The sequence below is a fragment of the Liolophura sinensis genome, chromosome 12, assembly GCF_032854445.1.
Source record: "Liolophura sinensis isolate JHLJ2023 chromosome 12, CUHK_Ljap_v2, whole genome shotgun sequence".
In the NCBI taxonomy this organism is placed as follows: Eukaryota; Metazoa; Mollusca; class Polyplacophora; order Chitonida; family Chitonidae; genus Liolophura; species Liolophura sinensis.
Genome location: NC_088306.1, coordinates 27,964,266 through 27,990,289, shown reverse-complemented (window position 1 = coordinate 27,990,289; position 26,024 = coordinate 27,964,266). Strand labels below are relative to the sequence as shown.

Here is a 26,024-nt window from a genome sequence, read left to right as displayed (position 1 = left end):
GGTCAGCTGTTATAGTATCCAAGAGTGTGGTAGACTGACCAACTGTTGTAGTATCCATCACTGTGGTAGACTGGTCAGGTAATGTGGTATCAATCACTGTGGTAGACTGGTCAGCTGTTGTTGTATCCATCAATTTGGTAGACTGGACAGGTGTTGTGGTATCCATCACTGTGGTAGACTGGTCAGCTGTTGTGGTATCCTTCACTGTGGTGGACTGGCCAGCTGTTGTGGTATCTATCACTGTGGTAGACTGGCCAACTGTTGTGGTATCTATCACTGTGGTAGACTGGTCAGCTGTTGTGGTATCCATCACTGTGTTAGACTGGTCAGCTGATGTGGTATCTATCACTGTGGTAGATTGGCCACCTGTTGTGGTATCTATGACTGTGGTAGACTGGTCAGCTGTTGTGGTATTCAACAGTGTGGTTGACTGATCAGCTGTGTTGGTATCGATCACTGTGGTGGACTGGTCAGGTGTTGAGGTATACATCACTGTGGTAGACTGGTCAGGTTTTGTGGTATCCATCACTGTGGTAGACTGGTCAGCTGTAGTGGTATCCAACAGTGTGGTTGACTGGTGAGGTGTTGTGGTATCCATTTCTGTGGTAGACTGGTAAGGTGTTGTGGTATCCAACACTGTGGTTGACTGATCAGCTGTGGTGGTATCTATGACTGTGGTAGACTGAGCAGTTCTTGTAGTATCCATCACTGTGGTAGACTGACCAGCTGTTGTAGTATCCATCACTGTGGTAGACTCATGAGGTGTTGTGGTATCCATCACTGTGGTAGACTGGTGAGGTGTTGTGGTATCCAACTGTGTGGTTGACTGACCAGCTGTGGTGGTATCGATCACTGTGGTAGACTGGTCAGGTGTTGAGGTATACATCACTGTGGTAGACTGGTCAGGTGTTGAGGTATACATCACTGTGGTAGACTGGTCAGCTGTCGTGGCATCCATGATTGTGGTAATCTTGGCAGGTGTTGTTGTATCTATTACTGTGGTAGACTGGTCAGCTGTGGTGGTATCCATCACTGTCTTAGACTGGTCAGCTGTTGTGGTATCCAACAGTGTGGCAGACTCACCAGCTGTGGTGGTATCGATCACTGTGGTAGACTGGTAAGGTGTTGTGGTATCCATCACTGTGGTAGACTGTTCAGGTATTGTGGTATCCAACAGTGTGGTTGACTGACCAGCTGTGTTGGTATCGATCACTGTGGTAGACTGGCCAACTGTTGTGGTATCTATCACTGTGGTAGACTTGTCAGGTGTTGTGGTATCCATCACTGTTGTAGACTGGTCAGCTGATGTGGTATGTATTACTGTGGAAGATTGGCCACGTGTTGTGGTATCTATGACTGTGGTAGACTGGTCAGCTGTTGTGGTATTCAACAGTGTGGTTGACTGACCAGCTGTGGTGGTATCGATCACTGTGGTAGACTGGTCAGGTGTTGAGGTATACATCACTGTTGTAGATTGGTCAGGTTTTGTGGTATCCATCACTGTGGTAGACTGGTCAGCTGTTGTGGTATCCAACAGTGTGGTTGACTGGTGAGGTGTTGTGGTATCCATTACTGTGGTAGACTGGTAAGGTGTTTTGGTATCCAACAGTGTGGTTGACTGATCAGCTGTGGTGGTATCTATGACTGTGGTAGACTGAGCAGCTCTTGTAGTATCCATCACTGTGGTAGACTGACCAGCTGTTGTAGTATCCATCACTGTGGTAGACTCATGAGGTGTTGTGGTATCCATCACTGTGGTAGACTGGTGAGGTGTTGTGGTATCCAACTGTGTGGTTGACTGACCAGCTGTGGTGGTATCGATCACTGTGGTAGACTGGTCAGGTGTTGAGGTATACATCACTGTGGTAGACTGGTCAGGTGTTGAGGTATACATCACTGTGGTAGACTGGTCAGCTGTCGTGGCATCCATGATTGTGGTAATCTTGGCAGGTGTTGTTGTATCTATCACTGTGGTAGACTGGTCAGCTGTGGTGGTATCCATCACTGTCTTAGACTGGTCAGCTGTTGTGGTATCCAACAGTGTGGCAGACTGACCAGCTGTGGTGGTATCGATCACTGTGGTAGACTGGTAAGGTGTTGTGGTATCCATCACTGTGGTAGACTGTTCAGGTGTTGTGGTATCCAACAGTGTGGTTGACTGACCAGCTGTGTTGGTATCGATCACTGTGGTAGACTGGTAAGGTGTTATGGTATCCATCACTGTGGTAGACTGTTCAGGTGTTGTGGTATCCAACAGTGTGGTTGACTGACCAGCTGTGTTGGTATCGATCACTGTGGTAGACTGGTCAGGTGTTGCGATATACATCACTGTGGTAGTCTGGTCAGCTGTCGTGGCATTCATGACTGTGGTAGACTGACCAGCTGTTGTGGTATCCATCACTGTGGTAGACTGACCAGCTGTTGTGGTATCCATCTCTGTGGTAGACTGTTTAGGTGTTACACTATGCATCACTGTGGTAGACTGGTCAGCTGCTGTGGTATCTAAGACTTTGGTAGACTGACCAGCTGTGCTGGTATCTTTGACTGTGGTGGACTGAGCAGTTGTTGTAGTATCCATCACTGTGGTGGACTGGTGAGGTGTTGTGGTATGCATTACTGTGGTAGACTGGTGAGGTGTTGTGGTATCCAACTGTGTGGTTGACTGACCAGCTGTGGTGGTATCGATAACTGTGGTAGACTGGTCAGGTGTTGAGGTATATATCACTGTGGTAGACTGGTCAGGTGTTGTGGTATCCATCACTGTGGAAGACTGGTCAGCTGTTGTGGTAACCATCAGTGTGGTTGACTGACCAGCTGTGGTGGTATCGATTACTGTGGTAGACTGGGCAGGTGTTGTGGTATCCATCACTGTGGTGGACTTGTCGGCTATTGTGCTATCCAGCAGTGTGGTAGACTGACCAGCTGTGGTGGTATCGAATACTGTGGTAGAATGGGCAGTTGTTGTGGTATCCATCACTGTGGTAGACTGGTCAGCCGTTGTGGTATCCATCACTGTTGTAGACTTGTCAGCTTTTGTAGTGTCTATCACTGTGGTAGACTGGCCAACTGTTATGGTATATATGACTGTGGTAGACTTGTCAGGTGTTGTGGTATCCATTACTGTGTTAGACTGGTCAGCTGTTGTGGTATCCAACAGTGTGGTTGACTGACCAGCTGTGGTGGTATCGATCACTGTGGTAGACTGGTCAGCTGTTGTGGTATCTATCAGTGTTGGAGACTGGCCAAATGTTGTGGTACGTATGACTGTGGTAGACTGGTCAGCAGTTGTGGTATCCATTACTGTGGCAGACTGGTCAGCTGTCGTGCCATCTATGACTATGGTGGACTGACCAGCTGTTGTGGTATCCATCACTGTGGTAGACTGTTCAGGTGTTGTGCTGTGCATTACTGTGGTAGACTGGTCAGTTGCTGTTGTGTCTAAGACTGTGGTAGACTGAGCAGCTGTGGTGGTATGTATGACTGTGGTAGACTGACCAGCTGTTGTAGTATCCATCACTGTGGTAGACTGTTGAGGTGTTGTGGAAGACTGGTCAGCTGTTGTGGTATCCAACAGTGTGGTTGACTGACCAGCTGTGGTGGTATCGATCACTGTGTTAGACTGGTCAGGTGTTGAGGTATACATCACCGTGGTAGACTTTTTAGGTGTCGTGGCACCCATGACTGTGGTAGACTGGCCAGCTGTTGTGGTATCTATTACTGTGGTAAACTGTTCAGTTGTTGTGCTTTCCATCACTGTGTTAGACTGGTCAGCTGCTTTGGTATCTAAGACTGTGGTAGACTGGCCAGCTGTGGTGGTATCGATCACTGTGGTAGACTGTTCAGGTGTTGTGGTATCTATCGCTGTGGTAGACTGACCAGGTGTTGTGGTATCGATCACTGTGGTAGACTGGTCAGTTGCAGTGGTATCTAAGACTGTGGTAGACTGACCAGCAGTGGTGGTAACTATGACTGTGGTAGACTGACCAGCTGTTGTAGTATCCATCACTGTGGTAGACTGTTGAGGTGTTGTTGTTTCCATTACTGTGGTAGACTGGTGAGGTTTTGTGGTATCCAACATTGTGGTAGACTGGTCAAGTATTGTGGTATCCATCATTGTGGTAGACTGGCCATCTGTTATGGTATCCATCACTGTGGTAGACTGGTCAGCTGTTGTGGTATCTATCACTGTGGTAGACTGGCCAGTTGTGGTGGTATCGATCACTGTGGTAGACTTTTCAGGTGTTTTGGTATCTTTCACTGTGGTGGACTGAGCAGGTGTTGTGGTATCAATCACTGTGGTAGACGGACCAGCTGCTGTGGTATCGATCACTGTGGTAGACTTACCAGTTGTTGTGGTATCCATCACTGTGGTAGACTGACCAGGTGTTGTGGTATTCATCACTGTGGTAGACTGATCAGCTGTTGTGGTATCGATCACTGTGGTGGACTGACCAGGTGTTGTGGTATCCATCACTGTGGTAGACTGGTGCGGTGTTGTGGTATCCATCACTGTGGTAGACTGATCAGCTGTTGTGGTATCCATCACTGTGGTAGACTGACCAGGTGTTGTGGTATCCATCACTGTGGTAGACTGTTCAGGTGTTGTGGTATCCATCACTGTGGTAGACTGACCAGGTGTTGTGGTATCCATCACTGTGGTAGACTGGTCAGGTGTTGCGGTTTCCGGCACTGTTGTAGACTGGTTTAGTATTGTGGTGTCTGGCACTGTGGTAGACTGGTTCGGTATTGTGGTATCTGTCACTGTGGTAGACTGATTTGGTATTGTGGTATCTGTCACTGTGGTAGACTGCTCAGCTGTTGTGGTGTCTTTTACTGTGGGAGACTTGTCAGGTGTTGTGGTATCTATTACTGTGGTAGACTGGTCAGGTGTTGTGGTTTCCGGCACTGTTGTAGACTGGTTTAGTATTGTGGTGTCTGGCACTGTGGTAGACTGGTTCGGTATTGTGGTATCTGTCACTGTGGTAGACTGATTTGGCATTGTGGTATCTGTCACTCTGGTAGACTGCTCAGCTCTTGTGGTGTCTATTACTGTGGGAGACTTGTCAGGTGTTGTGGTATCTATTACTGTGGTAGTCTGCTTAGGTGTTGTGGTATGCATTACTGTGGTAGACTGGTGAGGTGTTGTAGTATCCATAACTGTGGTAGACTGGTCAGCTGTTGTGGTATCGATCACTGTGGTAGTGTGGTCAGCTGTCGTGGCATGTATCACTGTGGTAGACTTACCAGCTGTTGTGGTATCTATGACTCTGGTAGGGTGGTCAGATGTTGTGGTATCTATCACTCTGGTAGACTGATCAGGTGTTGTGATATCCATTAGTATGGTAGACTTATCAGGTGTTGCGGTATCTTTTTCTGTGGTAGACTGACCAGCTGTTGTGGTATCTCTTACGGTGGTAGACTGGTCAGGTGTTGTGGTATCTATCCCTGTGTTAGACTGCTCAGGTGTTGTAGTATCCGTCTCTGTGGTAGACTGACCAGCTGTTGTGGTATCTATCACTGTGGTAGACTGACCAGCTGTTGTGGTATCCATCACTGTGGAAGGGTGGTCCGGTGTTGTGGTATCTATTACTGTGGTAGACTGATCAGCTGTTGTGGTATCTATCACTGTGGTAGACTGATCGGCTGTTGTGGGATCCATTACTGTGGTAGACTGACCAGATTTTGTGGTATCTATCATTGTGGTAGACTGACCAGCTTTTGTGGTATTTATCATTGTGGTAGACTGATCAGGTGCTGTGGTATCCATTACAGATGTATACTGATAGGATGTTATCTTATCCAACACAGTTGTAGACTCGTCAGTTGTTGTAGTATCCATCACTACTGTCGATTGTTTAGGTCTTGTGGTATCTATTCCGGTGGTAGAGTGGTCAGGTGTTGTCCTAGATGTAGTAGTATCCACCACCGTTGCGGTCTGGTTACCTGTTGTGGTATCCATCACAGTTGTGGTTTTTTCACGGGTTGTTTTATCCACCACTGATGTCGTCTGGTCACCTGTTGTAGTATCCACCACTGTTGTGGTATGGTCACCTGTTGTAGTATCCACAACTGTTGTGGACTGGTCTGATGTGGTATCCTTGAGTGTTGTAGATCTCTCAACTGTTTTCGTTTTCATCATAGTTGAAGACTCATAGGCTGGTGTGGTACTCATGACAGTTGAAGACTCATCGGCTGGCGTGGTACTCATGACAGTTGAAGACTCATCGGCTGGCGTGGTACTCATCACAGTTGAAGACTCATCTGCTGGCGTGGTACTCATCACAGTTGAAGACTTATCGGCTGGCGTGGTACTCATGACAGTTGAAGACTCATACGCTGGTGTGGAACTCATCACAGTTGAAGACTCATGGGCTGGTGTGGAACTCATCACAGTTGAAGACTCATGGGTGGGTGTGGAACTCATCACAGTTGAAGACTCATCGGCTGGTGTGGTACTCATCACAGTTGAAAACTCATGGGCTGATGTGGAACTCATCACAGTTGAAGACTCATCGGCTGGTGTGGTACTCATCAGAGTTGAAAACTCATCGACTTGTGTGGTATCCATAGGAAGCGTCGGGTTTAAATCTGTACCTGTTTTGTTGGTATTTGAAAAATACAAGACTTTTAATCATAAATGTATTGTGTTGACAGCTTTTGGAGTTTGATATTCTCCTGACATTTCTTTGATTCTTATCTATGCGTTACACTTAGACAAAGGATGTTTTTGTTTGTTTTTTTATTTTTTTTTTCAAAACAATGGACCTATGAAGAGTTACAAGAAGATTTGCACAATCTTGATTAGAAAACATTAGTTAAAATGGAGAGTTAGCTGCAATATCCATGACGACATGTATTACCATTTTCTCCCATTTTGGCGGCGGGTATCTCTTTGTTCGCCTTAATATGTTGTAAAAATGAATACAACTTTTATGTTGATTAATATCCGGACAGTTTTTAGATTGAAAAAGCTTCTGTTGAACTAATGCATGCTGTAACCAATATGCAGTTGGGTTAGTTTTGGACGCAAAAGAATAAAGACGAAATGTAAACTATGCAGAAAAGCGGGGAACATCCACATTCAGTTGAGAAAATATTAATTCGATAGAGACCCGAAGAATTCAACAAGCGAGATAACCGAAATGTGCAGACGACAGCAAATGTAGGTTAGAACGTAAAATTACAAAACAACAACTTACACACTGTCACATTCAAGTTAATGAAACCATATTCGTAAAAGAAACAATGAATTCTCAGTCACACCAAAACAACACAAAGCCTACTCACCAGATGTAATACCGTGCAGGACATTAGCAAGTAATGGTACAAAATTAAAAACTACCCGTACCGGTTGTCAAAAAGCTGATGCAGGGTTTTCCATCCACACCTCATTACTTCATTCGAGTTTAACATTTTACCGTCACCTCATGGTTCCCCGCTGTCAGCTCTGATATTAAGACTGTCTCATCTTTCTCCCATACGAGATAAGGATGCGTTTTTTTCAGTTGTTCAGTTTGAAGTAACATATAACGGTGATCAGTTTTTATGGATGGAATAAAACGGTAGTAAACCACCGTCGTTCCTCAGGTTTCCGACACACCTGCTGACTTAAAGCCATAGCCAATCCAACCAAAGTTGGATTCGAACTCGAACTCCATACGCGAGTGAGCTTGTGTTTAGGCTATATCCGAAATTCATTGAAGGCATCTCAAGGATCGAATAGCTACTCGCGGAATTCACTCAGGTCAGGTGGATGATGTGGTATTTGGATACATTTAGCTGCTCACTTATGGGCCAAGGCCTATAACAGAACACCTAGTATCGCGAGTTTTCACGGAACTGTAGCAATGTCATTCTCAACATTTGTGCCTTCTTTGAAGCCTTTCTTTCTTGGTCCGAAACATTTCATAGTAATTTCTGAGACATTCATAACTTTGTTTACTTGATATTTATTTATTGCTGCTTAACATAAAACTCAACAGATTTTCACTTATACGAGGAGGAAACCGCAGTGGCCACCGTAAACCCCTGACTTTCGGCATGTTACCGACGAACTTTCCGTCACGCAGATTTGTGTATTATAATGGCCCAGAACAAACGTTTCACTACGCAAACGGCCAAAAAAGAAAGCACCAAGCACCAAGCTGTGACAGCAGGAGAATGTAAGTGTAAAATCTACCTTATATAGATACACTGTATAACGCGTTAATTTGTATACATGGCCTTGATACAGGTATCACACAGTGTTAACCATGAACAACGAAGAGAAAAATGTCTTAACACTTTCTAAAAGCTGAAATGATTTATTCATTATAAAGTGGGCATGCGCACGAATAATCACTTGAACTTACGCTTCATCAGTCTAATATATAACATGCCATTTATAGAGTTTTACAAAATTGTCTTTACCTTCGTGACAGTTCTTCAGTACATTGCATATTCCTGCAGAACGCATTTTTTTAAATATGGCTCTTGGTTATACCCAGAAAAAGTAAATAAAGTAAGAAGCTTTGGCTTTTAAATTTTCGTCTACTTTACAAATATATATATATAGATATATATATATATATATATATATATATATATATATATATATATATATATATATATATATATATATTATGTGGTTTAGATTAGATTACATATATTTTCAGGACATATTCATCATAAAATGACATATTTACATTTATACATATATAGGCATAAAGATTGACGGACCAGCCGTGGTAAGACAAAAAATTGACTACTCCGAGAAAATGTGTAAGTCTTAGATAAAAGGGAAAGAACTGCACAGAAAAAAAAACACAAAATGTATCGGTAGGATTTACAAAGATCAAATATGCTTGCGATATTTTGTAAGTTTAACTGCTGTTAATTCAGGAAAGTCCGCAGTAAAGTTTAATACTGTTTGGATCTCACCCACCTGAGGACATGGTTTTATCATCCGCCTACTGAGTTAATTAAGTATTAATAACAGCTAAGTGACATGACCAGTAATTGGCTTTGTTCGAAATAATCGGACACAAAGCAAAATGTACGATTTCACGATTTTCACTCCTCAGGTGAGAAAACTAATTTTAAGTCTCTTTCCCTCTCTTATTAATAGCACGTGATAAAAAACATGACACAACCCTTAAACAACACAAGACAACACAAATAATCTTTTGCATATTTACGAAATTTTCAAGATATTTTTAAAAACCATATTCACAAACAGAGACACATAAATATACATATGCTATATGTTTTTTTGCTTGGGACATTTTAATTTACATATTAAAGTATAATGCAAAATTTGGCATAAAAATATTTACAAAATCGCCTGCGATTTATAGGTCATGTTATATTTACCAAAACAAGATTATAAGAAAAGCGACAAATTATAAAAAAAATTAGATAAATCTCTAATAAAATTATTCGTACAAAATTAAAAAACAAATAAATAGCGCTAAATTTTTTGTAACATAAGTTTTCGATCATCTAATATCAAATATCACAACATCACAAACAAAAGCAATTTGAGTGATCTAAAATCTCCATACAAAGATTCACCAATCAGACTGTCGCTACAGCTCTATTTGCGCACGTTACAATCCCAATACAGCATAACATAATACACCCACAGTTTATAGTAAAGCTACCATGCACCATGCAAACCTGCCATAACCACCATGCAGAGCAAGAAAGCGATACATAAATAAACTAACCTCCAGTTGATGTTTCCAACGACTGAGAAGTAGTAGACATATCCACTGTATAAGACAACGAAGTAAAAGTTGTGCCCGATAAAGGTGTAGACTGTCCACGCGTTGAAGAATCCATCGCAATAGTAGATTGGCCAGGTGTGGTGGTATCCATCACTGTTGTAGACTGTCCAGATGTGATTGTATCTATCACTGTTGTAGACTGGCCAGGTATGGTTGTATCTATCACTGTTGTAGACTGGCCAGGTGTGGAGGTCTCCATTACTGTTGTAGACTGGCCATGGGTGGAGGTATCCATCACTGATGTAGACTGGCCAGGTGTGGTGGCATCCATCACGGTTGTAGACTGGCCAGGTGTGGAGGTCTCCATTACTCTTGTAGACTGGCCATGGGTGGAGGTATCCATCACTGTTGTAGACTGGCCAGGTGTGGTGGTATCTATCACTGTTGTAGGCTGGCCAGGTGTGGTGGTGTCCACCACTGTTGTAGGCTGGCCAGGAGTGGTTGTGTCTATCACTGTTGTAGACTGGCCAGGTGTGGTGCTCTCCATCACTGTTGTAGACTGGCCAGGTGTAGTGGTATCCATTACTCTTGTAGACTGGCCATGGGTGGAGGTATCCATCACTGTTGTAGACTGGCCAGGTGTGGTGGTATCTATCACTGTTGAAGGCTGGCTAGGTGTGGTGGTGTCCACCACTGTTGTAGGCTGGCCAGGAGTGGTTGTGTCTATCACTGTTGTAGACTGTCCATGTGAGGAGGTCTCCATTACTGTTGTAGACTGCCCATGGGTGGTGGTATCCATCACTGTTGTAGACTGGCCAGGTGTCGTGCTCTCCACTACTCTTGTAGACTGGCCAGGTGTGGTGGTATCCATCACTGTTGTAGACTGGCCAGGTGTAGAGGTCTGCATTACTGTTGTAAACTGGCTAGGTGTGGTCGTCTCCATCACTGTTTTAGACTGGGCAGGTGTGGTGGTATCCATAACTGTTGTAGACTGGCCAGGTGTAGAGGTTTCCATTACTGTTTTAGACTGGCCAGGTGTGGTGGTGCCCATTACTCTTGTAGACTGGCCAGGCGTGGTGGTATCCATCACTGTTGTAGACTGGCCAAGTGTGGATGTATCCATCACCGTTGTAGACTGACCAGGTGTGGTGCTCTCCATTACACTTGTAGACTGGCCAGGTGTGGAGGTCTCCATCACTGTTGTAGACTGGCCAGGTGTGGTGGTATCCATCACTGTTGTAGACTGGCCAGGTGTGGTGCTCTCCATCACTGTTGTAGACTGGCCATGGGTGGTGGTATCCATCACTGTTGTAGACTGGCCAAGTGTGGTTGTATCCATCACTGTTGTAGACTGGCCATGGGTGGTGGTATCCATCACAGTTGTAGACTGGCCAGGTGTGGTGGTATCCATCACTGTAGTAGACTGGCCCGGTGTGGTGGTATCCATCACTGTAGTAGACTGGCCAGGTGTGGTGGTATCCATCACTGTTGTAGACTGGCCAGGTGTGGTGGTATCCATCACTGTTGTAGACAGGCCAGGTGTGGTGCTCTCAATTACTACTGTAGACTGGCCAGGTGTGGTGGTATCCATCACTCTTGTAGACTGGCCAGGAGTGGTGCTCTCCATTACTCTTGTAGACTGGCCATGGGTGGTGGTATCCATCACTGTTGTAGACTGGCCAGGTGTGGTGCTCTCCATCACTCTTGTAGACTGGCCAGGTGTGGTGGTCTCCATTACTCTTGTAGACTGTCCAGGTGTGGTGGTATCCATCACTGTTGTAGACTGGTCGGGTGTTGTGGTATCCATCACTGTTGTAGACGGGCCAGGTGTGGTGGTATCCATCACTGTTGTAGACTGGCCAGGTGTGGTGGTATCCATCACTGTTGTAGACTGACCAGGTGTGGTGCTCTCCATTACTCTTGTAGACTGGCCAGGTGTGGAGGTCTCCATCACTGTTGTAGACTGGCCAGGTGTGGTGGTATCCATCACTGTTGTAGACTGGCCAGGTGTGGTGGTATCCATCACTGTTGTAGACTGGCCATGGGTGGTGGTATCCATCACTATTGTAGACTGGCCAGGTGTGGTGGTATCCATCACTGTTGTAGACTGGCCAGTTGTGGTGGTATCCATCACTGTTGTAGACTGGCCAGTTGTGGTGGTATCCATCACTGTTGTGGACTGGCCAAGTGTATTGGTATCCATCACTGTTGTAGACTGGCCATGGGTGGTGGTATCCATCACTGTTGTTGACTGGCCAGGTGTGGTGGTATCCACAACTGTTGTAGACTGGCCAGGTGTGATGGTAGCCATCACTGTAGTAGACTGCTTAGGTGTGGAGGTCTCCATTACTGTTGTAGACTGGCCAGGTGTGGTGCTCTCCATTAACCTATTAGACTGGCCAGGTGTGGTGGTATCCATCACTGTTGTAGACTGGCCAGGTGTGGAGGTCTCCATCACTCTTGCAGACTGGCCAGGTGTGGTGGTATCCATCACTGTTGTAGACAGGCCAGGTGTGGTGGTATCCTTCACTGTTGTAGACTGGCCAAGTGTGGTTGTATCCATCACTGTTGTAGACTGGCCATGGGTGGTGGTATCCATCACTGTTGTAGACTGGCCAAGTGTGGCGGTATCCATCACTGTTGTAGACTGGCCAGGTGTCGTGGTATCTATCACTGTTTTAGACTGGCCAGGTGTGGTGGTATCCATCACTGTTGTAGACTGGCCAAGTGTGGTTGTATCCATTACTGTTGTAGACTGGCCGGGTGTGGTACTCTCCATTACTCTTGTAGACTGTCCAGGTGTGGTGTTCTCCATCACTGTTTTAGACTGGCCAGGTGTGGTGGTGTCCATCACTGTTGTAGATTTGCCAGGTGTGGAGGTGTCCATCACTGTTGTAGACTGGGCAGGTGTGGTGGTATCCATCACTGTTGTAGACTGGCCAGGTGTGGTGGTGTCCATCACTGTTGTAGACTGGCCAAGTGTGGTGGTATCCATCAATGTTGTAGACTGACCAGGTGTGGTGGTATCCATCACTGTTGTAGACTGGCCAGGTGTGGTGGTATCCATCACTGTTGTAGATTGGCCAGGTGTGGTGGTATCCATCACTGTTGTAGACTGGCCAGGTGTGGTGGTGTCCATCACTGTTGTAGATTGGCCAGGTATGGAGGTCTCCATTACTCTTGTAGACTGGCCAGGTGTGGTGGAATCCATCACTGTAGTAGACTGGGCAGGTGTGGTGGTGTCCATCACTGTTGTAGACTCGCCAGGTGTGGTGGTCTCCACAAGTGTTGTAGACTGGGCAGGTGTGGTGGTAGCCATCACTGTAGTAGACTGCTTAGGTGTGGAGGTCTCCATTACTGTTGTAGACTGGCCAGGTGTGGTGCTCTCCATTACTCTTGTAGACTGGCCAGGTGTGGAGGTCTCCATTACTGTTGTAGACTGGCCAGGTGTGGTGCTCTCCATTAACCTATTAGACTGGCCAGGTGTGGTGGTATCCATCACTGTTGTAGACTGGCCAGGTGTGGAGGTCTCCATGACTCTTGCAGACTGGCCAGGTGTGGTGGTATCCATCACTGTTGTAGACAGGCCAGGTGTGGTGGTATCCTTCACTGTTGTAGACTGGCCAAGTGTGGTTGTATCCATCACTGTTGTAGACTGGCCATGGGTGGTGGTATCCATCACTGTTGTAGACTGGCCAAGTGTGGCGGTATCCATCACTGTTGTAGACTGGCCAGGTGTCGTGGTATCCATCACTGTTGTAGACTGGCCAGGTGTGGTGGTATCCATCACTGTTGTAGACTGGCCAAGTGTGGTTGTATCCATTACTGTTGTAGACTGGCCGGGTGTGGTACTCTCCATTACTCTTGTAGACTGTCCAGGTGTGGTGTTCTCCATCACTGTTTTAGACTGGACAGGTGTGGTGGTGTCCATCACTGTTGTAGATTGGCCAGGTGTGGAGGTGTCCACCACTGTTGTAGACTGGCCAGGTGTGGAGGTCTCCATTACTGTTGTAGACTGACCAGGTGTGGTGGTGTCCATCACTGTTGTAGACTGGCCAGGTGTGGTGGTGTCCATCACTGTTGTAGATTGGCCAGGTGTGGAAGTCTCCATTACTGTTGTAGACTGACCAGGTGTGGTGGTATCCATCACTGTTGTAGACTGGCCAGGTGTGGTGGTATCCATCACTGTTGTAGATTGGCCAGGTGTGGTGGTATCCATCACTGTTGTAGACTGGCCAGGTGTGGTGGTGTCCATCACTGTTGTAGATTGGCCAGGTGTGGAGGTCTCCATTACTGTTGTAGACTGGCCAGGTGTGGTGGAATCCATCACTGTTGTAGACTGGCCAGGTGTGGTGGTATCCATCACTGTTGTAGACTGGCCAGGTGTGGAGGTCTCTATCACTGTTGTAGACTGGCCATGGGTGGTGGTATCCATCACTCTTGTAGACTGGCCAGGTGTGGTGCTCTCCATTACTCTTGTAGACTGGCCAAGTGTGGTGGAACCCATCACTGTAGTAGACTGGGCAGGTGTGGTTGTATCCATCACTGTTGTAGACTCGCCAGGTGTGGTGGTCTCCACAAGTGTTGTAGACTGGGCAGGTGTGGTGGTAGCCATCACTGTAGTAGACTGCTTAGGTGTGGAGGTCTCCATTACTGTTGTAGACTGGCCAGGTGTGGTGCTCTCCATTAACCTATTAGACTGGCCAGGTGTGGTGGTATCCATCACTGTTGTAGACTGGCCAGGTGTGGTGATATCCTTTACTGTTGTAGATTGGCCAAGTGTGGTTTTATCCATCACTGTTGTAGACTGGCCATGGGTGGTGGTATCCATCACTGTTTTAGACTGGCCAGGTGTGGTGGTATCCATCACTGTTGTAGACTGGCCAGGTGTGGTGGTATCCATCACTGTTGTAGACTGGCCAGGTGTGGTGGTATCCATCACTGTTGTAGGCTGGCCATGGGTGGTGGTATCCATCACTGTTGTAGACTGGCCAGGTGTGGTGGTATCCATCACTGTTGTAGATTGGCCAGGTGTGGTGGTGTCCATCACTGTTGTAGACTGGCCAGGTGTAATGGTATCCATCAATGTTGTAGACTGGCCAGGTGTGGTGGTATCCATCACTCTTGTAGACTGGCCAGGTGTGGTGGTCTCCATTACTCTTGGAGAGTGTCCAGCTCTGGTGGTATTCATCACTGTTGTAGACTGGTCAGGTGTTGTGGTATCCATCACTGTTGTAGACGGGCCAGGTTTGGTGGTATCCATCACTGTTGTAGACTGGCCAGGTGTGGTGGTATCCATCACTGTTGTAGACTGACCAGGTGTGGTGCTCTCCATTACTCTTGTAGACTGGCCAGGTGTGGAGGTCTCCATCACTGTTGTAGACTGGCCAGGTGTGGTGGTATCCATCACTGTTGTAGACTGTCCAGGTGTGGTGGTATCCATCACTGTTGTAGACTGGCCAGGTGTGGTGGTATCCACCACTGTTTTAGACTGGCCAGGTGTGGTGGTATCCATCACTGTTGTAGACTGGCCAGGTGTGATGGTATCCATCACTGTTGTAGACTGACCAGGTGTGGTGCTCTCCATTACCCTTGTAGACTGGCCAGGTGTGGAGGTCTCCATCACTGTTGTAGACTGGCCAGGTGTGGTGGTGTCCATCACTGTTGTAGACTGGCCATGGGTAGTGGTATCCATCACTGTTGTAGACTGGCCAGTTGTGGTGGTATCCATCAGTGTTGTGGACTGGCCAAGTGTTTTGGTATCCATCACTGTTGTAGACTGGCCATGGGTGGTGGTATCGATCACTCTTGTAGACTGGCCAGGTGTGGGGGTATCCACAAGTGTTGTAGACAGGCCAGGTGTGGTGGTAGCCATCACTGTAGTAGACTGCTTAGGTGTGGAGGTCTCCATTACTGTTGTAGACTGGCCAGGTGTGGTGCTCTCCATTAACCTATTAGACTGTCCAGGTGTGGTGGTATCCATCACTTTTGAAGACTGGCCAGGTGTGGAGGTCTCCATCTCTCTTGCAGACTGGCCAGGTGTGGTGGTATCCATCACTGTTGTAGACTGGCCAGGTGTGGTGGTATTTATCACTGTTGTAGACTGACCAGGTGTGGTGTTCTCCATTACTCTTGTAGACTGGCCAGGTGTGGAGGTCTCCATCACTGTTGTAGACTGGCCAGGTGTGGTGGTATCCATCACTGTTGTAGACTGGCCAGGTGTGGAGGTATCCATCACTGTTGTAGACTGGCCATGGGTGGTGGTATCCATCACTGTTGTAGACTGGCCAGGTGTGGTGGTATCCACAAGTGTTGTAGACTGGCCAGGTGTGGAGGTCTCCATTACTGTTGTAGACTGGCCAGGTGTGGTGGTATCCATCACTGTTGTAGACTGGCTATGGGTGGTGGTATCCATCACTGTTGTAGACTGGCTATGGGTGGTGGTATCCATCACTGTTGTAGACTGGCTATGGGTTGTGGTATCCATCACTGTTGTAGACTGGCCAGGTGTGGTGGTCTCCATCACTGTTGTAGACTGGCCAGGTGTGGTGGTATCCATCACTGTTGTAGACTGACCAGGTGTGGTGCTCTCCATTACTCTTGTAGACTGGCCAGGTGTGGAGGTCTCCATCACTGTTGTAGACTGGCCAGGTGTGGTGGTATCCATCACTGTTGTAGACTGGCCAGGTGTGGTGCTTTCCATTACTGTTGTAGACTGGCCGGGTGTGGAGGTCTCCATCACTCTTGCAGACTGGCCAGGTGTGGTGGTATCCATCACTGTTGTAGACTGGCCAGGTGTGGTGGTGTGCATCACAGTTGTAGATTGACCAGGTGTGGAGGTCTCCATTACCCTTGTAGACTGGCTAGGTGTGGTGGAATCCATCACTGTTGTAGACTGGCCAGGTGTTGTGGTATCTATCACTGTTGTAGACTGGGCAGGTGTTGTGGTATCCATTACTGTTGTAGACTGGCCAGGTGTGGAGGTATCCATCACTGTTGTAGACTGGCCAGGTGTGGTGGTATCCATCACTATTGTAGACTGGTCGGGTGTGGTGGTATCCATCACTGTTGTAGACTGGCCATGGGTGGTGGTATCCATCACTGTTGTAGATTGGCCAGGTGTGGTGGTATCCATCACTGTTGTATACTGGCCAGGTGTGGTGGTATCCATCAATGTTGTAGACTGGCCAGGTGTGGTGGTCTCCATTACTCTTGCAGACTGGCCAGGTGTGGTGGTATCCATCACTGTTGTAGACTGGCCAGGTGTGGTGGTGTGCATCACTGTTGTAGATTGACCAGGTGTGGAGGTCTCCATTACCCTTGTAGACTGGCTAGGTGTGGTGGAATCCATCACTGTTGTAGACTGGCCAGGTGTTGTGGTATCTATCACTGTTGTAGACTGGGCAGGTGTTGTGGTATCCATTACTGTTGTAGACTGGCCAGGTGTGGAGGTATCCATCACTGTTGTAGACTGGCCAGGTGTGGTGGTATCCACAAGTGTTGTAGACTGGCCAGGTGTGGTGGTAGCCATCACTGTAGTAGACTGCTTAGGTGTGGAGGTCTCCATTACTGTTGTAGACTGGGCAGGTGTGGTGCTCTCAATTAACCTATTAGACTGTCCAGGTGTGGTGGTATCCATCACTGTTGTAGACTGGCCAGGTGTGGAGGTCTCCATCAATCTTGCAGACTGGCCAGGTGTGGTGGTATCCATCACTGTTATAGACTGGCCAGGTGTGGTGATATCCATCACTGTTGTAGACTGGCCAAGTGTGGTTGTATCCATCACTGCTGTAGACTGGCCATGGGTGGTGTTCTCTATCACTGTTGTAGACTGGCCAGGTGTGGTGGTATCCATCACTGTTGTAGACTGGCCATGGGTGGTGCTCTCCATCACTGTTGTAGACTGGCCAGGTGTGGGTGTATCCATCACTGTTGTAGACTGGCCAGGTGTGGTACTCTCCATTACTCTTGTAGACTGTCCAGGTGTGGTGTTCTCCATCTCTGTTTTAGACTGGCCAGGTGTGGTGGTGTGCATTACTGTTGTAGATTGACCAGGTGTGGAGGTCTCCATTACCCTTGTAGACTGGCTAGGTGTGGTGGAATCCATCACTGTTGTAGACTGGCCAGGTGTTGTGGTATCTATCACTGTTGTAGACTGGGCAGGTGTTGTGGTATCCATTACTGTTGTAGACTGGCCAGGTGTGGAGGTATCCATCACTGTTGTAGACTGGCCAGGTGTGGTGGTATCCATCACTATTGTAGACTGGTCGGGTGTGGTGGTATCCATCACTGTTGTAGACTGGCCATGGGTGGTGGTATCCATCACTGTTGTAGATTGGCCAGGTGTGGTGGTATCCATCACTGTTGTATACTGGCCAGGTGTGGTGGTATCCATCAATGTTGTAGACTGGCCAGGTGTGGTGGTCTCCATTACTCTTGTAGACTGTCCAGGTGTGATGGTATCCATCACTGTTGCAGACTTGTCAAGTGTGGTTGTATCCATCACTCCTGTAGACTGCCCAGGTGTGGTGGTGTCCATCACTGTTGTAGATTTGCCAGGTGTGGAGGTCTCCATTACTCGTGTAGACTGGCCAGGTGTGGTGGAATCCATCACTGTTGTGGACTGGCCAGGTGTGGTGGTATCTATCACTGTTGTAGATTGGTTAGGTGTGGAGGTCTCTATCACTGTTGTAGACTGGCCTTGGGTGGTGGTATCCATCACTCTTTTAGACTGGCCAGGTGTGGTTCTTTCCATTACTCTTGTAGACTGGCCAGGTGTTATGGTATCTAGCACTGTTTTAGACTGGGCAGGTGTGGTGGTATCCATTACTGTTGTAGACTGTCCAGGTGTGGTGGTATCCATCACTGTTGTAGACTGCCCAGGTGTGGTGATATCCTTTACTGTTGTAGATTGGCCAAGTGTGGTTTTATCCATCACTGTTGTAGACTGGCCATGGGTGGTGGTATCCATCACTGTTTTAGACTGGCCAGGTGTGGTGGTATCCATCACTGTTGTAGACTGGCCAGGTGTGGTGGTATCCATCACTGTTGTAGACTGGCCAGGTGTGGTGGTATCCATCACTGTTGTAGACTGGCCATGAGTGGTGGTATCCATCACTGTTGTAGACTGGCCAGGTGTGGTGGTATCCATCACTGTTGTAGACTGGCCAGGTGTGGTGGTGTCCATCACTGTTGTAGACTGGCCAGGTGTAATGGTATCCATCAATGTTGTAGACTGGCCAGGTGTGGTAGTATCCATCACTCTTGTAGACTGACCAGGTGTGGTGGTCTCCATTACTCTTGTAGACTGTCCAGCTCTGGTGGTATCCATCACTGTTGTAGACTGGTCAGGTGTTGTGGTATCCATCACTGTTGTAGACAGGCCAGGTGTGGTGGTATCCATCACTGTGGTGGTATCCATCACTGTTGTAGACTGAGCAGGTGTGGTGCTCTCCATTACTCTTGTAGACTGGCCAGGTGTGGAGGTCTTCATCACTGTTGTAGACTGGCCAGGTGTGGTGGTATCCATCACTGTTGTAGACTGGCCAGGTGTGGTGGTATCCATCACTGTTGTAGACTGGCCAGGTGTGGTGGTATCCACCACTGTTGTAGACTGGCCAGGTGTGGTGGTATCCCTCACTGTTGTAGACTGGCCAGGTGTGATGGTATCCATCACTGTTGTAGACTGACCAGGTGTGGTGCTCTCCATTACCCTTGTAGACTGGCCAGGTGTGGAGGTCTCCATCACTGTTGTAGACTGGCCAGGTGTGGTGATGTCCATCACTGTTGTAGACTGGCCACGGGTAGTGGTATCCATCACTGTTGTAGACTGGCCAGTTGTGGTGGTATCCATCAGTGTTGTGGACTGTCCAAGTGTGTTGGTATCCATCACTGTTGTAGACTGGCCATGGGTGGTGGTATCCAGCACTCTTGTAGACTGGCCAGGTGTGGAGGTATCCACAAGTGTTGTAGACAGGCCAGCTGTGGTGGTAGCCATCACTGTAGTAGACTGCTTAGGTGTGGAGGTCTCCATTACTGTTGTAGACTGGCCAGTTGTGGTGCTCTCCATTAACCTATTAGACTGGCCAGGTGTGGTGGTATCCATCACTGTTGAAGACTGGCCAGGTGTGGAGGTCTCCATCTCTCTTGCAGACTGGCCAGGTGTGGTGGTATCCATCACTGTTGTAGACTGGCCAGGTGTGGTGGTATTTATCACTGTTGTAGACTGACCAGATGTGGTGTTCTCCATTACTCTTGTAGACTGGCCAGGTGTGGAGGTCTCCATCACTGTTGTAGACTGGCCAGGTGTGGTGGTATCCATCACTGTTGTAGACTGGCCAGCTCTGGTGGTATCCATCACTGTTGTAGACTGGCCATGGGTGGTGGTATCCATCACTGTTGTAGACTGGCCAGGTGTGGTTGTATCCACAAGTGTTGTAGACTGGCCAGGTGTGGAGGTCTCCATTACTGTTGTAGACTGGCCAGGTGTGGTGGTATCCATCACTATTGTAGACTGGCTATGGGTGGTTGTATCCATCGCTGTTGTAGATAGGCTATGGGTGGTGGTATCCATCACTGTTGTAGACTGGCTATGGGTTGTGGTATCCATCACTGTTGTAGACTGGCCAGGTGTGGTTGTCTCCATCACTGTTGTAGACTGGCCAGGTGTGGTGGTATCCATCACTGTTGTAGACTGGCCAGGTGTGGTGGTCTCCATTACTCGTGTAGACTCTCCAGGTGTTGTGGTATCCATCACTGTTGTAGACTGGCCAGGTGTGGTGGTATCCATCACTGTTGTAGACTGACCAGGTGTGGTGGTATCCATCACTGTTGTAGACTGACCAGGTGTGGTGCTCTCCATTACTCTTGTAGACTGGCCAGGTGTGGAGGTCTCCATCACTGTTGTAGACTGGCCAGGTGTGGTGGTATCCATCACTGTTGTAGACTGGCCAAGTGTGGTGCTTTCCATCACTGTTGTAGACTGGCCATGGGTGGTGGTATCCATCACTGTTGTAGAATGGCCAGGTGTGGTGGTATCCATCACTGTTGTAGACTGGCCATGGGTGGTGATATCCATCACTGTTGTAGACTGGCCAGTTGTGGTGGTATCCATCACTGTTGTGGACTGGCCAAGTTTGTTGGTATCCATCACTGTTGTAGACTGGCCATGGGTGGTGGTCTCTATCACTGTTGTAGACTGGCCAGGTGAGGTGGTATCCACAAGTGTTGTAGATTGGCCAGGTGTGGTGGTATCCATCACTGTAGTAGACTGCTTAGGTGTGGAGGACTCCATTACTGTTGTAGACTGGCCAGGTGTGGTGCTCTCCATTAACCTATTAGACTGGCCAGGTGTGGTGGTATCCATCACTGTTGTAGACTGGCCAGGTGTGGTGGTATCCATCACTGTTGTAGACTGTCCAGGTGTTGAGGTCTCCATCACTCTTGCAGACTGGCCATGTGTGGTGGTATCCATCACTGTTGTAGACTGGCCAGGTGTGGTAGTATCCATCACTGTTGTAGACTGGCCAGGTGTGGTGGTATCCATCACTGTTGTAGACTGGCCATGGGTGGTGGTATCCATCACTGTTGTAAACTGGCTAAATGTGGTTGTATCCATTACTGTTGTAGACTGGCCATGTGTGGTACTCTCCATTACTTTTGTAGACTGTCCAGGTGTGGTGTTCTCCATCACTGTTGTAGACTGGCCAGGTGTGGTGGTGTCCATCACTGTTGTAGATTGGCCAGGTGTGGAGGTGTCCATCACTGTTGTAGACTGGCCAGGTGTGGTCGTATCCATCACTGTTGAAGACTGGCCAGGTGTGGTGGTATCCATCACTGTTGTAGATTGGCCAGGTGTGGTGGTATCCTTCACTGTTGTAGACTGGCCAGGTGTGGTGGTATCCATCACTGTTGTAGACTGACCAGGTGTGGTGGTATCCATCACTGTTGTAGATTGGTCAGGTGTGGAGGTCTCTATCACTGTTGTAGAATGGCCATGGGTGGTGGTATTCATCACTCTTGTAGACTGGCCAGGTGTGGTGCTCTCCATTACTCTTGTAGACTGGCCAGGTGTTGTGGTATCCATCACTGTTGTAGACTGGCCAGGTGTGGTTGTATCCATCACTGTTGTAGACTGGCCAGGTGTGGTGGTATCCACAAGTGTTGTAGACTGGCCAGGTGTGGTGGTAGCCATCACTGTAGTAGACTGCTTAGGTGTGGAGGTCTCCATTACTGTTGTAGACTGGGCAGGTGTGGTGCTCTCAATTAACCTATTAGACTGTCCAGGTGTGGTGGTATCCATCACTGTTGTAGACTGGCCAGGTGTGGAGGTCTCCATCAATCTTGCAGACTGGCCAGGTGTGGTGGTATCCATCACTGTTATAGACTGGCCAGGTGTGGTGATATCCATCACTGTTGTAGACTGGCCAAGTGTGGTTGTATCCATCACTGCTGTAGACTGGCCATGGGTGGTGTTCTCTATCACTGTTGTAGACTGGCCAGGTGTGGTTGTATCCATCACTGTTGTAGACTGGCCATGGGTGGTGCCCTCCATCACTGTTGTAGACTGGCCAAGTGTGGGTGTATCCATCACTGTTGTAGACTGGCCAGGTGTGGTACTCTCCATTACTCTTGTAGACTGTCCAGGTGTGCTGTTCTCCATCTCTGTTGTAGACTGGCCAAGTGTGGTGGTGTGCATCACTGTTGTAGATTGGCCAGGTGTGGAGGTCTCCATTACCCTTGTAGACTGGCTAGGTGTGGTGGAATCCATCACTGTTGTAGACTGGCCAGGTGTTGTGGTATCTATCACTGTTGTAGACTGGGCAGGTGTTGTGGTATCCATTACTGTTGTAGACTGGCCAGGTGTGGAGGTATCCATCACTGTTATAGACTGGCCAGGTGTGGTGGTATCTATCACTATTGTAGACTGGTCGGGTGTGGTGGTATCCATCACTGTTGTAGACTGGCCATGGGTGGTTGTATCCATCACTGTTGTAGATTGGCCAGGTGTGGTGGTATCCATCACTGTTGTATACTGGCCAGGTGTGGTGGTATCCATCAATGTTGTAGACTGGCCAGGTGTGGTGGTCTCCATTACTCTTGTAGACTGTCCAGGTGTGATGGTATCCATCACTGTTGCAGACTGACCAGGTGTGGTGGTATCCATCACTGTTGTAGACTGGCCAAGTGTTGTGGAATCCATCACTGTTGTAGATTGGCCAGGTGTGGTGGTATCCATCAGTGTTGTAGAATGCCCAGGTGTGGTGGTGTCCATCACTGTTGTAGATTTGCCAGGTGTGGAGGTCTCCATTACTCCTGTAGACTGGCCAGGTGTGGTGGAATCCATCGCTGTTGTGGACTGGCCAGGTGTGGTGGTATCTATCACTGTTGTAGATTTGTTAGGTGTGGAGGTCTCTATCACTGTTGTAGACTGGCCATGGGTGGTGGTATCCATCACTCTTTTAGACTGGCCAGGTGTGGTTCTTTCCATTACTCTTGTAGACTGGCCAGGTGTTATGGTATCCAGCACTGTTTTAGACTGGGCAGGTGTGGTGGTATCCATTACTGTTGTAGACTGGCCAGGTGTGGTGGTATCCATCACTGTTGTAGACTGGCCAGGTGTGGTGGTATCCATCACTATTGTAGACTGGTCGGGTGTGGTGGTATCCATCACTGTTGTGGACTGGCCAGGTGTGGTGGTATTTATCACTGTTGTAGACTGACCAGTTGTGGTGTTCTCCATCACTCTTGTAGACTGGCCAGGTGTGGAGGTCTCCATCACTTTTGTAGACTGGCCAAGTGTTGTGGTATCCATCACTGTTGTAGACTGGCCAGGTGTGGTTGTATCCATCACTGTTGTAGACTGGCCAGGTGTGGTGGTATCCACAAGTGTTGTAGACTGGCCAGGTGTGGTGGTAGCCATCACTGTAGTAGACTGCTTAGGTTTGGAGGTCTCCATTACTGTTGTAGACTGGGCAGGTGTGGTGCTCTCAATTAACCTATTAGACTGTCCAGGTGTGGTGGTATCCATCACTGTTGTAGACTGGCCAGGTGTGGAGGTCTCCATCAATCTTGCAGACTGGCCAGGTGTGGTGGTATCCATCACTGTTATAGACTGGCCAGGTGTGGTGATATCCATCACTGTTGTAGACTGGCCAAGTGTGGTTGTATCCATCACTGCTGTAGACTGGCCATGGGTGGTGTTCTCTATCACTGTTGTAGACTGGCCAGGTGTGGTTGTATCCATCACTGTTGTAGACTGGCCAAGTGTGGGTGTATCCATCACTGTTGTAGACTGGCCAGGTGTGGTACTCTCCATTACTCTTGTAGACTGTCCAGGTGTGCTGTTCTCCATCTCTGTTGTAGACTGGCCAAGTGTGGTGGTGTGCATCACTGTTGTAGATTGGCCAGGTGTGGAGGTCTCCATTACCCTTGTAGACTGGCTAGGTGTGGTGGAATCCATCACTGTTGTAGACTGGCCAGGTGTTGTGGTATCTATCACTGTTGTAGACTGGGCAGGTGTTGTGGTATCCATTACTGTTGTAGACTGGCCAGGTGTGGAGGTATCCATCACTGTTATAGACTGGCCAGGTGTGGTGGTATCCATCACTATTGTAGACTGGTCGGGTGTGGTGGTATCCATCACTGTTGTAGACTGGCCATGGGTGGTGGTATCCATCACTGTTGTAGATTGGCCAGGTGTGGTGGTATCCATCACTGTTGTATACTGGCCAGGTGTGGTGGTATCCATCAATGTTGTAGACTGGCCAGGTGTGGTGGTCTCCATTACTCTTGTAGACTGTCCAGGTGTGATGGTATCCATCACTGTTGCAGACTGACCAGGTGTGGTGGTATCCATCACTGTTGTAGACTGGCCAGGTGTTGTGGAATCCATTACTGTTGTAGATTGGCCAGGTGTGGTGGTATCCATCGGTGTTGTAGAATGCCCAGGTGTGGTGGTGTTCATCACTGTTGTAGATTTGCCAGGTGTGGAGGTCTCCATTACTCCTGTAGACTGGCCAGGTGTGGTGGAATCCATCGCTGTTGTGGACTGGCCAGGTGTGGTGGTATCTATCACTGTTGTAGATTTGTTAGGTGTGGAGGTCTCTATCACTGTTGTAGACTGGCCATGGGTGGTGGTATCCATCACTCTTTTAGACTGGCCAGGTGTGGTTCTTTCCATTACTCTTGTAGACTGGCCAGGTGTTATGTTATCCAGCACTGTTTTAGACTGGGCAGGTGTGGTGGTATCCATTACTGTTGTAGACTGGCCAGGTGTGGTGGTATCCATCACTGTTGTAGACTGGCCAGGTGTGGTGGTATCCATCACTATTGTAGACTGGTCGGGTGTGGTGGTATCCATCACTGTTGTGGACTGGCCAGGTGTGGTGGTATTTATCACTGTTGTAGACTGACCAGTTGTGGTGTTCTCCATCACTCTTGTAGACTGGCCAGGTGTGGAGGTCTCCATCACTCTTGTAGACTGGCCAGGTGTGGTGGTATCCATCACTGTTGTAGACTGGCCATGGGTGGTTTTATCCACAAGTGTTGTAGATTGGCCAGGTGTGGTGGTAGCCATCACTGTAGTAGACTGCTTAGGTGTGGAGGTCTCCATTACTGTTGTAGACTGGCCAGGTGTGGTGCTCTCCATTAACCTATTAGACTGGCCAGGTGTGGTGGTATCCATCACTGTTGTAGACTGGCCAGCTGTGGTGGTATCCATCACTGTTGTAGACCTGCCAGGTGTGATGGTATCCATCACTGTTGTAGACTGGCCAGGTGTGGTGCTCTCCATTACTCTTGTAGACTGGCCAGGTGTGGAGGTCTCCATCACTGTTGTAGACTGGCCAGGTGTGGTGGTGTCCATCGCTGTTGTAGACTGGCCATGGGTGGTGGTATCCATCACTGTTGTAGACTGGCCAGGTGTGGTGGTATCCATCACTGTTGTAGACTGGCCATGGGTGGTGGTATCCATCACTGTTGTAGACTGGCCAGGTCTGGTGGTATCCATCACTGTTGTAGACTGGCTATGGGTGGTGCTTTCCATCACTGTTGTAGACTGGCTATGGGTGGTGGTATCCATCACTGTTGTAGACTGGCTATGGGTTGTGGTATCCATCACTGTTGTAGACTGGCCAGGTGTGGTGGTCTCCATCACTGTTGTAGACTGGCCAGGTGTAATGGTATCCATCAATGTTGTAGACTGGCCAGGTGTGGTGGTATCCATCACTGTTGTAGACTGGCCAGGTGTGGTGGTCTCCATTACTCTTGTAGACTGTCCAGGTGTTGTGGTCTCCATCACTGTTGTAGACTGGTCGG

At 48.2% G+C, this 26,024-nt stretch overlaps 3 protein-coding genes across 3 annotated transcripts in view; all 3 read right to left on the bottom strand.

Moving 5' to 3' along the window:
• Positions 1 to 6,139, bottom strand: part of LOC135479854 (mucin-3B-like) — a 38,486-nt gene extending 32,347 nt beyond the window's left edge. The window contains exons 1-2 of the mRNA XM_064759758.1: positions 4,633 to 6,139; positions 40 to 4,419 (exon numbers count right to left, since the gene is read on the bottom strand). Coding sequence (XP_064615828.1) covers positions 40 to 4,419; positions 4,633 to 6,139 — 5,887 coding nt within the window. The remainder of the gene's footprint in view (positions 1 to 39; positions 4,420 to 4,632) is intronic.
• Positions 6,140 to 9,702: 3,563 nt separating this feature from the next.
• Positions 9,703 to 10,938, bottom strand: LOC135479853 (uncharacterized). The gene has a single exon (XM_064759757.1). It carries the CDS (start codon positions 10,936 to 10,938, stop codon positions 9,703 to 9,705), a length of 1,236 nt encoding a protein of 411 aa, XP_064615827.1.
• Positions 10,939 to 13,609: 2,671 nt separating this feature from the next.
• On the bottom strand, positions 13,610 to 25,644 carry LOC135479852 (uncharacterized). The gene is made up of 11 exons (XM_064759756.1): positions 24,496 to 25,644; positions 22,804 to 24,216; positions 21,832 to 22,524; positions 20,788 to 21,408; positions 19,348 to 20,004; positions 18,142 to 18,690; positions 17,170 to 17,862; positions 16,234 to 16,638; positions 14,722 to 15,882; positions 14,124 to 14,550; positions 13,610 to 13,866 (listed from the first exon to the last, which is right to left on the bottom strand). Exons 1-11 carry the CDS (start codon positions 25,642 to 25,644, stop codon positions 13,610 to 13,612), a joined length of 8,025 nt encoding a protein of 2,674 aa, XP_064615826.1.
• Positions 25,645 to 26,024: the final 380 nt, after the last annotated feature.